Source organism: Aspergillus multicolor (assembly GCF_047715735.1).
Source record: "Aspergillus multicolor strain CBS 133.54 unplaced genomic scaffold BDW74scaffold_26, whole genome shotgun sequence".
NCBI lineage: Eukaryota > Fungi > Ascomycota > Eurotiomycetes > Eurotiales > Aspergillaceae > Aspergillus > Aspergillus multicolor.
In genome coordinates this window covers 40907-56969 of record NW_027395977.1, presented here as the reverse complement: position 1 = coordinate 56969, position 16063 = coordinate 40907, and the positions used below count along the sequence as shown (strand labels likewise).

At 53.6% G+C, this 16063-nt stretch overlaps 8 protein-coding genes across 8 annotated transcripts; 4 read left to right on the top strand and 4 right to left on the bottom strand.

The window, feature by feature from the left end:
* The first annotated feature begins 52 nt into the window (after positions 1-52).
* BDW74DRAFT_66554 (uncharacterized protein) lies at positions 53-1678 on the top strand. The gene has a single exon (XM_073733398.1). It carries the CDS (start codon positions 213-215, stop codon positions 1422-1424), a length of 1212 nt encoding a protein of 403 aa, XP_073580721.1. The 5' UTR covers positions 53-212; the 3' UTR covers positions 1425-1678.
* A 151-nt stretch (positions 1679-1829) lies between these two features.
* Positions 1830-3731, bottom strand: BDW74DRAFT_187010 (cytochrome P450; the record flags this gene model as incomplete). Its single annotated transcript, XM_073731374.1, has 5 exons — positions 1830-2020; positions 2072-2481; positions 2538-2677; positions 2729-3063; positions 3110-3731. 5 exons carry the CDS (start codon positions 3729-3731, stop codon positions 1830-1832), a joined length of 1698 nt encoding a protein of 565 aa, XP_073580720.1.
* A 488-nt stretch (positions 3732-4219) lies between these two features.
* BDW74DRAFT_181149 (uncharacterized protein) lies at positions 4220-5443 on the top strand (the record flags this gene model as incomplete). The annotated part of the gene is made up of 5 exons (XM_073729936.1): positions 4220-4366; positions 4422-4480; positions 4531-4576; positions 4644-4910; positions 4976-5443. The coding sequence occupies 5 exons, from the start codon at positions 4220-4222 to the stop codon at positions 5441-5443; spliced, it is 987 nt and encodes a 328-aa protein (XP_073580719.1).
* A 307-nt stretch (positions 5444-5750) lies between these two features.
* BDW74DRAFT_158915 (uncharacterized protein) lies at positions 5751-7158 on the bottom strand. The gene has a single exon (XM_073725392.1). The coding sequence runs from the start codon at positions 7020-7022 to the stop codon at positions 5955-5957; it is 1068 nt and encodes a 355-aa protein (XP_073580718.1). The 5' UTR covers positions 7023-7158; the 3' UTR covers positions 5751-5954.
* A 973-nt stretch (positions 7159-8131) lies between these two features.
* Positions 8132-10770, top strand: BDW74DRAFT_187005 (uncharacterized protein; the record flags this gene model as incomplete). Its single annotated transcript, XM_073731373.1, has 7 exons — positions 8132-8231; positions 8286-8484; positions 8546-8601; positions 8661-8750; positions 8799-9720; positions 9776-10191; positions 10248-10770. 7 exons carry the CDS (start codon positions 8132-8134, stop codon positions 10466-10468), a joined length of 2004 nt encoding a protein of 667 aa, XP_073580717.1. The 3' UTR covers positions 10469-10770.
* A 484-nt stretch (positions 10771-11254) lies between these two features.
* BDW74DRAFT_181146 (zinc-dependent alcohol dehydrogenase family protein) lies at positions 11255-12339 on the top strand (the record flags this gene model as incomplete). The annotated part of the gene is made up of 2 exons (XM_073729935.1): positions 11255-11762; positions 11810-12339. 2 exons carry the CDS (start codon positions 11255-11257, stop codon positions 12337-12339), a joined length of 1038 nt encoding a protein of 345 aa, XP_073580716.1.
* A 109-nt stretch (positions 12340-12448) lies between these two features.
* Positions 12449-13340, bottom strand: BDW74DRAFT_187003 (uncharacterized protein; the record flags this gene model as incomplete). Its single annotated transcript, XM_073731372.1, has 1 exon — positions 12449-13340. The coding sequence occupies exon 1, from the start codon at positions 13292-13294 to the stop codon at positions 12449-12451; it is 846 nt and encodes a 281-aa protein (XP_073580715.1). The 5' UTR covers positions 13295-13340.
* A 1538-nt stretch (positions 13341-14878) lies between these two features.
* On the bottom strand, positions 14879-15834 carry BDW74DRAFT_181144 (uncharacterized protein; the record flags this gene model as incomplete). Its single annotated transcript, XM_073729934.1, has 2 exons — positions 14879-15389; positions 15437-15834. 2 exons carry the CDS (start codon positions 15832-15834, stop codon positions 14879-14881), a joined length of 909 nt encoding a protein of 302 aa, XP_073580714.1.
* Between the last annotated feature and the right edge of the window lie 229 nt (positions 15835-16063).

Genomic DNA, 16063 nt, shown 5'->3' with positions numbered 1-16063 from the left:
AACAGGGAGCCCACGGTGCTGATCACGTCAATGATGTCATCGTGACCACACGCGACACAAACGCCTACAAAAACCACCACCAACCTTCCAACAGAAGTCAATCAATTAACTCTATCTACCACTCCATCTCCCTTCTCACTACTTTAACACACACATTCTACTCTACTCTACCTCAATTCCTCCCAATTCCTACAAACACAACTACTATCACAATGTTCAGTCGCACCTCAAGACCCGCCGCCCGCGCCGCCCGCCGCCAGCTCCACGCCCCCAAGACCTCCCGCAACACTCGCTTCCAGTCCACATCCTCCAACCCCTCGCCCGGCTCGAGCGGAGCCCTCGCTGGAGGTGCCGCAGGCGGCGCCGTCGCCCTCTCCATCGGCTACGCCTGGTACCACTTCTCCGGCGCCAAGACCGCCGTCCGCACCGTCAAGGAAACACAGGACTACGCCAACAGCCTGAAACAAGGGCTCGTCCGCAACGCTCCAGAACCTGACAAGGCACTGCAGTGGCTTCGCGAGACGGCGTCAGGATACGCGGCTTGGATTCCCGGCGCCCGCGGTTACGTCGATACCCTGTTTGACGACCTCGAGACCATCAAGGGGAAGCATGGCGAGGAGTTTGATAACATCGTCAAGGATGCGTATAAGGAGATGAAGGATCTTAGCAAGAAGGGCGGGGCCAATGCGGATACCGCTTTCTCGGCGATGAGTATCCTCCAGAAGCACCTGAATCGTCTCCTGGATCTTGGTGGCGATGCCGCGGAGGATATTCTCAACAACCACCCCCAGCTTAAGGAGAAGGTTGGCGGGAGCATTGATCAGCTGAAGGAGCTCGGGGATGCGTATGGACCGCAGGCGAAGGAGGAGGTGAACAAGACGTGGGAGCAGATCAGTGAGATTGTGAAGAAGGGCGCTTCCCTTGATGCTGCGAATGAGATTCGCAAGCTTGTGCAGGAGAAGCGCGAGAAGTTGCAGAAGCTCGGCGACGAGGCGTGGAGTAAGGGCATGGAGGAGAGCAAGCAGTATCTCGACAAGAACCCCAAGATCAAGGAGCTGGTTGAGAACAACGCTGAGAAGCTGAAGAAGGGCAACTTCTCTGAGCTCTGGGGTCTCGTCAAGGAGAGTGCGTCGTCTGGCAAGACTGAGGATGTCGAGAAGTACGTCAAGGACAAGGTCGGACAGGCCAAGGACACGGCTGAGAACAGCGGGTTCAGCATCGACCTCGACAAGTGGTCTGGTTTCGTCCCTGGTGGTTCTGAAGTCCTTAGCCAGCTGAAGGATCTGCAGACTGTCGGCGAGAAGAAGGGCAAGGATGCTGAGGGTGTGCTCAAGGAGACGGCTAGCGAGCTGCAGGAGGTCCTGAAGAAGCGCAAGGAGCAGCTGGAGAAGCTGGCGGATGAGGCGAAGAAGGAGGCCAAATAAGCAACGCGATTTGTACCATAATGATACCACGAATTGGCAGCTGTATAACTAAATACTACTGATGATCTGCTGCAATGTGCTTTGCGAACGGATAGACGAGAAACAAGTAGAGGCCGATGGTCATGTTCATTCGTAGGATGAAGTTGAAATCGGAGTCCGAGTTGGGGAAGAAGTAGTGGAAGCCATTGACCAGAATCAAACTCGCTAGGCAGAGGATTCGAGCAGCGTCCGCTAGATATCTTTGCACGACGGGCATGGTAATGCTGGCTCAGGCCGAGGGTCGAGGGGCGGCTGGGAGGCCTTTTATAGTCATCTACAAAACGCAGCAGCCTAGAGCTTCTCCACCACTCCCTTAGTAGTACTAGATGCTGAGGTAATTATCTCGAAATCTTTAGAATCTAGCTTCTATCTACTCCGCTCCCTGAAGTCCAACATCAGCGGGCCAACCGTGAAAGTGAATGTATCCTTCGCTTCCCGATCAAACATCTCACCCGTTTCGCCGGGTGCAAAAGCAATATCAAACTCTAGGGCTATGCGTGCAATGACTAGCCTCATTTCCATCAGAGCGAGCTGTTTCCCGACGCAGCCGTAGCGACCTTGATCTACAGTTACCTCTTGTTCGGTGCTAACATGGTGAGAAGACGTACCGAGTTGGAAGGGAAAGAACGCCTCTTCATGCTTAATCAGTTTATCCTTCTCATCGAGCCAGCGCTCAGGAATGAACTCGTTGCCGGATGGGAAGTACCGATCGTCTCGCTGGAGTACGTATTGCGGGACGACGACGATGGTGTCCCCTGGAACCCATACTTCGTCGATTTGAAGACCCTCTGGGGGAGTCTGTCGAGGCTGGCCGCTGGGAACGGCGGGTTTGAGACGGAGAGTTTCGTTGATGATGGCTTCGAGGTACGGGTGTTTACGGAGGGCTTCGTTGTTGATGGTCGATGTTTTGGTGCCTCTAGGGAAGGCAGCGTCGAGCTCTTCTTGGAGCTTCTTGTAGATGGCTGGATGCTTGCTTAGGAAGTAGAAAGCGTTTGCTAAAGCCACGCCGGTGGTGTCGCTGCAAGTGTCAACATCTACGTCCCGAAAGCGAAGGGAATTGGCGGCTGAACACACCTCCCCGTGATGATGAGCAGTCGGCCATCTTCATTGAGGGCTTGGTCTCCCGGAGGCGACGACTGGTCCTTCTCATCGATTGCTTTGAACAGCCAGGAGATGATATCCTGTGGTACTTTATCGCCTGATGCTTTCCATTCCTGCGGATGTCAGACATGATTCACCGTAATCTTATTGAGCAGGGTACCTACGGCCTTCTTCTCCGCTATCCGATCAGCGCAGTATGTCATAAATTGTCCATAGTTGCCAACGAGGCCTTGGATTGCACCGAGAATTGTCAGAACCCAGGGCACGGGCTTGAGAATACCCAGAATCAACATCTGCCCGTGGAGCTCTTTGATTGCAGCATGTTCGGCCGCGTCTTCGAGTTGACGGAAGTCCTTTGAGAAGCCAACCAAGCCCATAACATCAAAGGCCAAGTACATAGTCCACTGGGTGATATTCAGGGGTTGACCGAGTCGCGATCGGATCTGGGAGATGAGGACATCCACTTTATGTTTGAGACGGGGCTCGTAGATTGGCAAGGCTGCAAATCGTCAGTCAAGCCCGGCGACTGAGCCACTATGACTTACCCTTCATACTAAATCCCCGGTCCCAAGCTCTTCGCCGACGACGGTGCACATCGGGCGGACGGGTCGAGTTCAGTGAAACTTGAGTAACGTCGTCAGAGACATGGCTATACCAGGTTGGTTTGGTGCACGCAGACTGAGGCCCAGCTGTGAGATGGACAGCCGATGGTCGATTGACAGAGATCTCTCGCGGCCCGGTACGGACAAATTCGCCGTACTTGTGATGCATTTCTTTGAGATTGAGGTGGTATTGTGTCTTCTCAGTCGCTAGGACCGCGGTGGACATTCGGCTCACCCCAGCCTTCCAGGGCCCAGGGAAATGACGAAGTCGGTGGAAGAAGGCGCGATAGACGATGATTGCGGTCGCCAGTCCGAGATTGAAAGATAATGATGCTAAGACCGTTTTCCCAAGGGCGCTGGACCAGGTGAGAGACGCCAGCCGGAAATAGCCAACGCCCAAGCCTAACAGGCTCGACAGATAAAGCCCTGCTAATGGGCCCAGGCGGTTGTCAATTTCACCATGTCGGATACATTGGTGGAAGGCTGCCCCAAGCAGGAAGAAGGCGACTGCTGTATGCAGAGGGTCGAGACCCAAGAGGGCAATGAGCGTAGTAGTGACGCTCATGACTGTTCCTCGGTTCGAAGGGGTTTTGTCGTATCGCTGTCTCTAAGAAACGGAGGCGAGGTTGCGGGCGGCAGATGGTTAATATAGTCCAGAACCCGGCATACCAAAGAGGAAAGAAGCCCCCGAGGACGATAACGGTGTGGGGAAGAAAGCGGGAGGCGGCGCTGTCAACGGCGGCCCTCGCTTGCATTCCCTCCAGGGGCATTGGCTGCCCGGCCTGCTAGCACCGACCGATCGTTTTAGCCTTCTCCAACGGCGCACTATCCCACAGCACAGCCCATCTCGACACCGGCCATTTTGGCGTCGTCGCATCTCCCTGCCATCAGGCTTGGATAGCACGATGATCCGGGCGGCTTCGGATGGCGAACCGGGCCGTTATTGCGTTATTGCGTTATATTTGGACACGCTCGCACCAGGGTGCCTAAAAGGACGTTGCCCCCCGGAAGATGCCACCCCAGGTGAAGGCACAAGGTGGGCTTCCCTGCAAGATGTTCGACACTCTCCAGCCGGCGGCCTACGCCTGTTCGTTTGCTTTCTTCGGCCCGGCCATTGCTACTACGGCTCTGCGGATATATTCCAGGAAATGTATCATCAAGAGCTTCGGGTGGGACGATTGGTGGATACGGTTCGTGTTTGTAGGTGCATCTCAAGTCCCGTGCTACTGGCTGAGAGGGTCTAATGCAGGTGCAGGTATTCAATGCCGGCCAACAAGCCATGTTTTGCCTGTTCCTGCATTATGGAGGCGGACTGTAAGTGGGCCTTATCCTGCTATACGGCCAGATGCTGACTGTTGCACCAGCCATCGTGAAGAGGTTGATGAAGCGAACTTACCGACACTACTCAAAGTGAGGACCTATACTGACTTCCATACCAATGAGAGCCTCTGTGATCGACACAACTAACTTGATACAGCTGCTGTTCGCCGAGGAGATCCAATATATTTGGATGCAGTTCATCATCAAGCATGCGTTCCTTCAGTTTTACCTCCGCCTTGCAAATAGGCCGTCCTTTACCTACAGTGTCTATGTCACTATGGTCTTGAATGCTGTAATTGCAGTGGCTCTCTGGCTGCTATATTGCCTCCAGTGCCGTCCCTTAGCAGCCTTCTGGAATGCTGCTGCGTACCCCGGCGCAAAATGCCTAGACACCCCTGTGACTTACTACGTCCCTGTTGCCTTTGTGAGCACAAGCACTACCAACGATGTACTGGACTCCGGTTGCTAACGGTTTGATTTCCCTCGTAGAACATATTGACCGACTTCATCATCTTGGCCCTCCCGATCCGCCCGTTGTGGAATATACAGGCGAGCGTATCTCGCCGTCTAGGTGTCATTGCAGTGATTACCGTTGGCGGCGTAGCAGTGGTCGTTTCATGCCTTCGCCTCATCGTTCTCCATGAGTTCGCAGTCAATCCGGACTTCACCTATACCCTGGGCAAAATGGTCATTATTTCGGCTGCTGAGCTCGATGTCGCCATCATGGCGGCAAATGCGCCCTCGCTAAAAGCAGTTTGGTTGAAGCATGTTACAGGGTCTATTGGCAGCTATGTGTCGACGGTGCGGCTGGCTTCGCTGCAGAAGAAACAGCAGGCGGCGGCTCCAGAGTCAGAAGCTTCTGTGCCTCGGTATCAAGTCAGGTCGAAGGATGGGGTGTTTCGGGAGAATTCTTCGACGAATAACCTTGTAGAGAGGAGTGATAGTGGTGAGAACTGAATCTATCGAAATGATACGCAACATGTAGACTCGACGGCATAGTTTTGGGACTGTTGTCAAACATCCAATGGATTCATCTATATAACCGAGGCACTGCAGCGGCTCTATCAGTAGGACTGAGTCGCCTGCACATTGCTCCTGGTCTTCGGAGAGGGAACCGTTGATGGAACCCGAGATGATTCGGTAACGGCGAAAGAAGGAATGGGCTTTTAGAAGTTTTCTTCGCAATTATGAATCTACGCAAGGTTGATGCAAACTTTGATCAGAAACCTGATGCAGATACTCGATGGAAAAGCTTGAGAATTACGTAGACTAGAATAAATGAATTTTGACAGACCATTACATAACGGAACTATTCTAAAACAAGAGGGGTGGAAGAACGAAAAGCAGGAAGAGCAGGGTAGGTGCACTCATTGCGCCTAGGGTATCGGCTCGATCCAAGGGGCGACCGAGCAGGTGACAGGAAAAGTAGGGTATTGGCCGCTAGTGAGATCAAAAACTGAGTGACAGTCTAAGCCCACTTTCCGAGAAGAGCCATAATACCAGCACCCCAGAGCAGAGAAATGATCATGAATGCAAGGCGCTTGTTGTCCTGGGTGCGGTGGGGATCGAACAAGAAGTCACGAGCAAGGAGCTCAACGAGACCAGTGTAGAGGAGGATACCTGCAGAAATAGCATCGAAGACTCCGGAAACGACGTTCGCAGTGTAAGAGCCGGCATTGTAGGTCGTGCGGACGCCAAGACCGATGGCGATGGCAATGGGGGTCGTTAAGCCGTAGAGCAGGCATAGAACCCAGGGGAGCCAGCTGCCCTTGCGGAAGGGAATGGCTGACATGCGGGCGCCGATACCGAGACCCTCGAAGGATTGGTGGAAGACGAGGACCGGGTAGAGGGTTGGGAACTCTTCGCCGGTGGTTCCAAGGTTGAGGCCAATGATAACGGAGTGGAAGATGATTCCGAACTCGAGGATCAGGAATGCGGCGATCTGCTGCTTGAAGGAGCGTTCCGTGAAGCTAGAATTGATGGATTGGGATTCAAGCGCGTCTTCGGCTTTCTTGTCCGCGTTGGGGCTGCCGACTTGTCTGGAAACGGCCTCCTCAGTGTTCGTGGTGCTGGTCATGAAGGTCTCCGGATCTTCGCGGCACACTCCGTATTTGACTTCGACGTAGCGCTCGGCGCCAAAGTCCATGAGGAAAATGCCCATTACCGAGACGAGAACGATCGCGGGACACCAGGAGTAGTCGGTCCAATGGCCGGTCATGCCGACACAGCTGGCGGGGCCGATCTCATCGTAGGCAGGGTCAAGCAGGTGGATGAAGGCGGTGGCGACGATGACTCCAGCTCCAAAATAGCGAGCGAACAGATAGACGTAGTGAGGGACGTGCATGCGGGGGAAGCGTTTGGCGAGCATAGGGAAGAAGGTCACGGCGGTCGACACGATGAAGATAACGAAGATGGCCGAGACACGAGCTCCGAGGCGGCCATCGTAGTCATTCTCACCGGCGTTCATGTAACAGATGATGTCTCTTGGGTCCGCGGAGTCCAAGTCCACGGAGTTGGGGTTGAACGAGTCAGACATGGCGGCGGATGGTTGGCAATGAAACCAAATGGAAGAATTGTCGAGACTTAAGAGGTGTACTCCTCAACTCGAGCCGATGCAGGTGGTGTTACTTATAGAAGAGGCTCTGAAGAATCGAGGACCAGCGGAGTCTGATGGAAGACACCCCGAGACCGACTTTGGGGACCCTGCGAGACAGAAAGTCATTTCAACTGTCAGCGCATTCGGAGTCATAGCCTCTTTCAGCAGGCGTCGATACGAGTAGATATGCCAAGGAGAGATTTTTTGGTCTGGCAGGGAAGCAAATATGCCTTCTTATGGAACCCTGCACTGCAGCAGCTGCCAGTAGGATGTCAGTATCGGTAAGGCCGAGCGCTGTTGCCGCCGTTCCCTGAGACCCTGACAGCTGCTGACCGGAGGGTGGATACGCTGCGCACCACGATGACAAGACATGCTTCCTCGTAGCCCCATCGCAGTGCCTAAAGCTACTAGAAGCTTGTCTAGGCTTGTCTCTGGCAGCCAAGATAGTGCTATGACTGGTTGACAGCCGAGTCAGCGAGATGAGGTTCGAGGACCCTGGGGGTGAGAGGTGGAACTAGCGAGAAGAGATTTCAAACTATCTTCGCTTGACTGACCAGAAGAGGCTAGACATGATATGAAGTCCATATCGCTTAGAATTGTCATGATTGAGTATGACCATGGAGTTTTGATGGATAGCAGTCTAGCTGAAGCGGTTGTCGGCGCACTGCGGGAGTTCCTGACACATGTCGTAAGGAGAAACAGAGATGATGAATGGTTTTTTTCCCGAAGCGGCTGGAGAGGGAGATTGGTTCCTATCCATGTCATGACGCGTCAGTAGACTGGGAGATGCTCAATCTCGAGGGGATGCGGAGGGATCACGTGCCTCCGACCACGGACCGCCGGCCCGATTCCGCCCGTCTAGCACGTGACACTGCAACGGAAGGACCCGCTTTGCTCTCAAGTCTCGACAGCCACCACAACCAAGACGCACAAGGTCCATCACCATTTCCACGGTTACGGACATTCTCAAATGGAATCCATCCTGCAGCGGGGCGAGGACCCTTAGCGCAATATGCCAAGTTATTGTCAAATGCGGAAAGGTGCTCGTGATGTCTAGTACCACTGAAAAAGGCAGGAAGGAGTTCAGCTGCACCTACTGCCAGAGGGTTTTCCGCAAGCTGGAGCACTTGCAACGCCACACCAGACGCCGTTTGTCTTCTATCCCATTACTGCTATTGCAAATGGACTAAATTGAGCTTCTAGATACCAATGAGAAGCCGTTCGCCTGCTCCTGTGGTGCACTCTTCTCCCGACAAGATCTCTTGCGCCGCCATGAGCGCCTTGCGTCTCAGGAGGGTACCGAGCAATCCGGACAGCATCACGCAGTCCGTCAGGAGGCGGCTTTTATCCCCTTCCAGGCATTAACCCCGTCAACAAACGTCTCTGCTGATCAATCTATTCGGTACCATTCCCGATAACATTGAGCAAACGAAATCTAACGTTACTAGCACTCCCTCATCTAGCCCATTAAACAACATCCTCACCCCTTCTGTACCTGTACAGTTGGTTCAGCCTGCCGGTATGCCGTGTCTGTGCCGTCAGCAATATCCCACTAACGGCACACTGCTCATGAATCAGCTTCCATAGGACATGCACGATATGAGGACAGCACCGACTGGCCGCTACCCAATGACTTTCCTACCGTTTTCCCATCGCAACTCTCCCTAGGTTAGCTTCATTGCTTTTTTGTCTAAGATATTTCTGATTAGCTCGCAGCTACTCAGATTGTTCCGCACTTTCCCAGTCCTAGTGTAACCCAGCATGACCGTACAAGGCTTCTTTCGTCGCTCGTGAGACTATCAGACAAGCTCCTCAACCCTACCCTCCCATCGACAAGTGCACTCACTCGATACCTGGCCGGTTACTTTACCAGCTTCTACCCTCATGTCCCTTTCACCCATACACCGACATTCAGGCTCGAGGCGTGCACCCCGGAGCTGTGTCTAGCGATGATGGCCGTCGGGGCCATAGACAGATTTGAGACAAGGGCAGCAATGCAGCTCTTTCATTACGCCAAGGCGCTATTGCTGGATACCCAACGACACAAAGCACATATGGTTCCATTCGCTAATGTCTCTTCAGTGGATGAAGTGCAGTGCTTGCTTTGTCTCGCGCACTTTGCAACTTGGCAAAACAACCCGAGCCTTAACAGCGAAGCGACTGTTCTACAGAGCTTGCTCGTACAGGCCTTGAGAGTTGATGGTCTAGAGGAAAGAACAGAAACTCCACAGCCTCTTAGCTGGGAGCAATGGGCTCAACAGGAATCCGAAAGACGGACAAAGTTGTTTGCGTTTTGTTTTCTCGGACTCCAAAACATTGCCTATAATGTCCCACCGAGCATTTGGTGCGACGAGGTCGATCTCAAGTTACCATGCTCATGCCCGGAGTGGACGGCGGCTGATGCAAATACCTGGGATATCTTGCGGGATAATACGCCTCGACAAGGTGAGCAGCGACGATTTATTGAGGTCCTCAACGAGCTGCTCTCTCCGGACATGGAGCTAAGTCATACGACAACCGCAAATACACCTGCTGGAAACTACGTCCTGATGCACGGGCTCTTGCAAAAGATCCTCTGGACGGCGAGGTCCATGCCCGGAAACCATGCACAGACAAACTCTCATCAACCAATCTTTGAGTACGTCTTTCCTTCCGCCGGTACTGACCGAAAGTCTGCTGATAATGCTCACAAGGTCCGCGCTACGTAAATGGACGTCTTACTGGCAACAAACCCCCGAGTCCAACCTCGAGCCGTTAGATCCAAACGGCCCTTTGCCTTACGCCTCAACCGCATTGCTGAGCCTGGCCTACGTTCGCAACTGTTTCAAAGTTCCTCCTTCTAGGAAGATCCTCACCTGGTCACCTCCCCAAATTGCTCGAGCCCTTCGAGTGTCGCCACCGGTGGCTCGAAATTGGGGATCGCTTTTAGCAGCGTATCATGCTACTAATTTTCTTGCTACGTTGGTCAAGCTAGGTGTCAGATACGTTAAGCAAAATCAGTCTATTCTGTGGAGCATTGAGTCTACCTTGTGCGGCCTTGACTGCTCGGTATTTCTCGAGAAATGGCTCCGTTCCATCCTCGACGCGACGCAAGATGCGCCCTTGGCAGGTAAGTACCTCACTAACTTCACAAAATCGTGAATGTACTAATGTGCTGTTATACAGACCACGAGACGCGTCTTGTTGATTGGATCAGCGAAGTCGTCTACGAAGGCTTGTCCTCGGCTGACGACTGCTCGTTTCACAGCATTGCCGGGCCTCCCATCTCACCAGACCAGATCATCACCGTTTGGTCTCATATCATGCAAGGGAACTCGCCCTACCCGTTTATCAAGATGATTAGTGAGGTGCTTGTCGAATATCAACGGGCATCCACTACCGAATAATGGCCCCGATTGTCTTCGAAATGTCGAACGCCGCGAGCACGAATTTTGCACCGTAAGACCATTTCGCGAAACTTCCATTCCACGAATCCCTCAGTCAGCTTGCTAGAGCATTTAGAATTGCGGCAACCAGCGATCATTCACCAGTAATTCCTAAGCTTACAAGAAAGCCCCATGGGGTGGGGCGTCTCCAACTCCGGAAACGGAACTGTTTCTCCAAACTTGGAGAAGCCACAGCTGCATCATCTTCTCGCCGCGAGCTCATCACAAAACGTGAAGGGTGGCAGGCATTATGCAATGCGATGCAATGCGATATGATGCAATAGATTAGATGGGCACATAGAGCGTCTTAACGCAATGACTGGACAGTTCGCAGCAAGACAGAGACCCTTGATTGCTGCATCCCTTGTTGAGCAACAGCTGCGGCACATGTCCTTGGTGTCTCTACCACTGTGATACTCTCATCCTGCATGGAACCCAAGCTCCTGTCGTCCATTAAATTCAGGACCCTGCCATTACTTCCACAAGGTCATCCAGGGTCTGGCATTTCACGCAGTGGCACTGTTTCTCCAAGGATTGGAGACTTGGGAGAAGGGACCCACTTCTATGCATTTTCCTGATCGTCACGAAACCAAAGGCGAGACAGTGAGGCTTTGTGTAGATTATAAATCGAGCAAAGAAAGTGTCCGAGTCAGAAAGCATATAAAGCAGCGTTTGTCTTGTTCAAGATTTATCCATCAACAGCTCAGCTACATCACTCAGCGTGTCCAACATTTACAATCATCCGCCATGTCTCAAACCGTCATCCGCCTCGGCGAGCGCACCTCCGTCCGCAACCTCAAAGAATACCAAGAGGTAATTCCCAAGCCTAGCAAGCATGAGATTCTGGTCAAGGTCCACGCCGTCTCGATCAACTACCGCGATATCGGCGTTGCCACGTCCGGCTACCCCTTCCCCGTCAAAGACAATGTTGTCCCCTGCTCCGACGCCGCGGGTGTCGTTGTTGAGGTCGGAGAAGGTGTGAAGGGTCTTGAGAAGGGTGATCGTGTCATCGGAACCTTCGACCCTACCAACATCTTTGGTCAGCAGGAGGACTGGAACAACGGACACGGTGGGCCTGTCGATGGTGTCCTTCGCGAATACTTCACAATCCCTGGTGTTGCAGCTGTCAAGGTACCAAAGGACTCACCACAGAGCTTTGCAGAGTGGTCGACGCTGGTCTGCACCGGTGTCACTGCGTGGAACGCTCTATATGGCAATGTTCCGCTCAAGCCTGGTCAAATTGTCCTCGGCCAAGGTAAGACCACCATCATCACTCAAGCCTTCAGACACTAAATTATAAAGGTACCGGTGGCGTCTCTATCACCGGCTTACTCCTCGCGAAAGCCGCAGGCGCAACAACAGTTGTCACTTCCTCCAGCGATGAGAAACTTGAATTTGTCAAGTCCAAGTTTAGCTTTGATTACGGTGTTAACTACAAGAAGCACCCCGAGTGGTCTAAGGAGGTCCTTCGCTTGACTGGTGGCGAGGGTGTCGACTACGTTCTCGAGAATGGCGGCTCCGGCACGATCGCTGAGAGCATCAACTCGGTCAAGATGGGCGGCAATGTCAGCGTGATTGGATTCCTGTCCCAGGCCAAGGAGATGCCTGATGTGGCTGCTATGGCCCTGGCTAAGGGAGCTGTTGTTCGTGGGATTACGGTTGGGTCGACTCAGCTGCTGAAGGAGGTCGTTCGCTTTGTTGGACGCAAGGGCCTCCGTTTGCCGGTCGAGAAGGAGTTTGATTTCTCTGCTGAAGAGGCCATCAAGGCCTATGAGCATGTTGCGTCGGGCTCGCATATTGGCAAGGTTTGCATCAAGGTTGCTGGTCAGTAGAATCCCATGTATATTAGATTGATAGATTGTTCATTGCAGTTTTTCAAGAATGACGCTCTTTGTTCGTGACGATATTTTATGCCATGCATTGCTATACCAAAACCCATTATCAGAAGTCACCGCACGGGGGAATCCCATAGCAAAGCTCAAAGCTATCCTGAAACACCTGATCCGACCAGCAAACTACATCCAGCGTCGTCTCCAGTCTTGCCGGATCAGGGTTATCCAGCGTCCCCTCATTCCCCAGATAAAACCGGCCTTGGAAGTCGGAGAAGTGGAAGGACTTCGCTCTCTTGCTCTTCACGCTCAGCCACTCGTCCTCCAGACCCAGCTTTTTCCGCCCGTCTTTCTCGATCCATTCGATGGATACGTGGTCCGCGTTGATCATGGGCCGTTTCCATCCGGGATCACCGCCCCCTTTCTCGTCACTGATCGTGATGATGAACCGCGATCTCTTCGTCGTAGACAGGCAGATCAGGTTCCCGCAGCAATACCAGTACGTGCTCGGGTACCCGCGCCGCCGGATAAAATAGCTGTACCCAGACAGATAGTCGTGGTCGAAGTCGCTGGCTGCGGGGAGCAATTTCGCGCCCATATCGGGGTAGTTCCCCATGCTGTACAGGAACATCTTGCCCGAGACCGGGTCGAAGACCGGATCGACGTCGTGACTGACATGCGGGCAGATCGCCATCCCCAGCGACGCGATGTTCTCCGGGCTTTCCTTGATTTCCAGTACCCAGAGCTTTGGGGCTAGTCGATCGATTCCGATCGGGGTGAGCGTTGTCGTTGTTATCCCGACACTTGGGACGTTCAGGGATTTGCCGACGTTGTCTTGCAGGATTCGGAAGAGTGTATCGGCCGTGTTGCGGTCTGGGGAGAGCACGATCCACACGAAGTGCGGTGCGTTGGTGCCGGAGTTGGCGGGCCGCGAGGCGATGTAGTGCATGTAGACCATTTTGGATGATGGGAGAGAGGTAGAGTTGGATTTGGGATCGGTTGAGGTCTTTGAGGGAGTCTTTGGTGGGCATCAGGATGATGCAAGATGGTTATGGATCCATGGGATGGAACCCTACTTTACCGTGGAATTGCTGCACAAGATCTTTTATTGGAGGTTTACATGCGAACAAGACATATTCTATCAAGTCTATATTTACATAGTCTCCCTTTCCATTTCTTTTCTATCCTTTTTCTTTTGTGTTTTTCTGTGTCCAAAGTCGGCAGCAAGCATAACCCTAAGCTATTCCTCCTACTCTCTGCGACGTATTTTCCCTTTCTTTTTGGCCCTGCCTTTATTTCATTCTTTACTCCCACATCACGTTCAACCATTCAGGCACTCTCTGACAATAGCGCTCATGCTAATGGTCATGGTCATGGTCACAACAGCAGCGTTCACCCTCGGTGTAGCTCATAACCTGAACCCGCTCCTCGCAGAACCCATGCCCCATCCGGCGCTCTGCAGTCGCAGTCTGTATATGTGTCCCCCTCGATCCAGGCCCAGAGCCGAGCTTGTATGTCTATGACCACCAGAATAATAGGAGTCTCCCACAACACTGGATGACGGCTTCACAGAGCTCGCGTGGCTGCGGCCACCAGAGTAATCAGACTCTCCCATGACACTCGATGGCCCTCGTCCAGAGCTCGCATTGCTACGGCCACTGGCGTATTTGGCGCACGCTTCAGGTGGTGGCCCGTACGCGGCTTTATGCCGCACACCTGCAGTAGAGGACGACGCTACCGAGCCCCCAGTCCGCGAGTACACATTCTGCGCTGAGTACCGCGATGTACCCGAGGACGGCCGGGCAGAGCTGGTTTGGCTGCCACCGGAGCGACTGTAGCTATGATCAGTTGGGAGTCCGTACGAGAGTTCATGCCGTACACTCCCATCCGATGCAACTGAGCTTCCTTTCTCCGTTGGGTATCGCGATGTACTCGACGGCGGCCGGGAAGAACTGGCTTGGCTACGCCCACTGGTGTGACTGTAGTTGGAAACACTTGGGGCACTGTTCGTAGCCTCGGGCTGATGCCGTACAGTACCGGTTGATACAACTGAGCTCCCGGCCCGTGAGCTGCCAGGCGTCCTCTCTGTTGGGTGCCGTGATGCACTTGATGGCGGTCGGACAGAGCTGGAATGGCTACGGCCACTAGAGTGACTATAACTGGATTGAGCTGGGGCCTCGTACGTAGACTAATGCCGAGGCCGTGCAGTAGCAGACGAGGCAACCGATCCCCCAGCCCGCGAGCTGACAACCGTCTCTGCCGTTAAGCGTGGTGGTGGATTAGATGGCGGTTTCACAGAGCTTGTGCGGCTACGGCCACGGGAGGAATTTGATTCAGGTAGCGGCATATACGTAGTTTCCGTCCGTACTGACGCCACTGAGCCTCCGGCCAGTGAACTTCCCTTCTCGTTTGGAGGTCGTGGTGCGGTGGATGGTGGGCGGACAGAGCTTGTATGGTTACGACCACTGCCACTGGGGTGATTGTATTTTGGATCAGCTGCAGGCCGTAAAGTGGAGGTCGAAGCAAGTGAGCCCCCAGACCATCAACTGTCCTTCTCCTTTTCTGTTGCTTGATGATGTCGGGATGAACCGCTCACCTGGCTGATCGAATCTTCAGGGTGGATCGTGCTCACCTGGCTCCCACTCCCCTTGACCCGCGAACTATGCCTCTCCTTTGCCTGGCGTGCTTGCGATGAGCCGACTTGGCTGGCAGAGTCTTCGGGGTAAATCGTACCCGCCTGGCTCCCACCGTGCTTGATACTGCCCACACACATGTGGTCGAAGTCTTGCGTCATATTTTCCATCTCGGCAACTGGGTCTAGATGCGGAGGGTTGCTGCGGCTTGAGATACTTTTCATCTCGGCCACTGGGTCAGGACGCAGGGGCGGGTCGCGGCTGCTGCGACTTGAGCGGTGATCTCTGGAATGTCGACGCTCATCGACCTCTGAGCGACCGAGTATCGAGCTGAATGTCACGGGTGAGGGCCGGTACTGCGTCACCCAGTCGTCTATATCTTGTGCTTGGGAGTGTGGGGTACGGGGGTGCAGTGAAGAACTTTTCTCGTCAAATTCAGATTCCCTGTATTTGGAAGCGTGGCTCACTTGAGAGTCACGGCCGTCATGATTATGATCAGCGCGGGAGGAACGACGATGTCTAGAGCTCCTGGAATGCCTGGAGCTGAGGCCCACTCGTGGTTCACGGCCATCATGATTGTGAGAGGAGTCGTGGTATCCCGACCCAGAGGCCCTGCTAGAATACCGCCTGTCTCTCGAATCTCGATCGTCCAGTTGAAAATCATTGCCTGCACGCCCAGTGCGAGAGAAGTAGTCCTCTCGCACCACGGAGCTCTTCGAGTGCCGGCTGACCACCGAGTCCCGGTCATCCTCGACACGGGAGCCATGGCCGCTACGATGACCGTAGGAGGACCGGTGGTGTCTAGACGTAGAGCTCCGCCTCGATCGATGGTGCGGGTCAATTCGCGAGTCTTCGTCGTCGGCATGGTAGACGCTGCTGTTGGGGACGATACTGGATGAACCCAATTGGGAGAGTTTCTGCGAGTGCCTCTTCATTTTGTTAGTGTAGTTCACGTATAGAGCCAAGGTGTACCGCTTGATGCGTTTTTGGTTCTTGGTAGAGGAAGAATGGCATAGGAGTGTGGATGTACAAGCGTAGAGACGAGAAAGATTGGGTCTTATATATCTTGATGCCGCTGTCAGAACCCTGGGATA

Excerpts from the sequence above, each read along its gene's own strand:
- BDW74DRAFT_66554 (XM_073733398.1), top strand. The coding sequence starts at position 213 with ATGTTCAGTCGCACCTCAAGACCCGCCGCCCGCGCCGCCCGCCGCCAG.
- BDW74DRAFT_158915 (XM_073725392.1), bottom strand. The coding sequence starts at position 7,022 with ATGTCTGACTCGTTCAACCCCAACTCCGTGGACTTGGACTCCGCGGAC.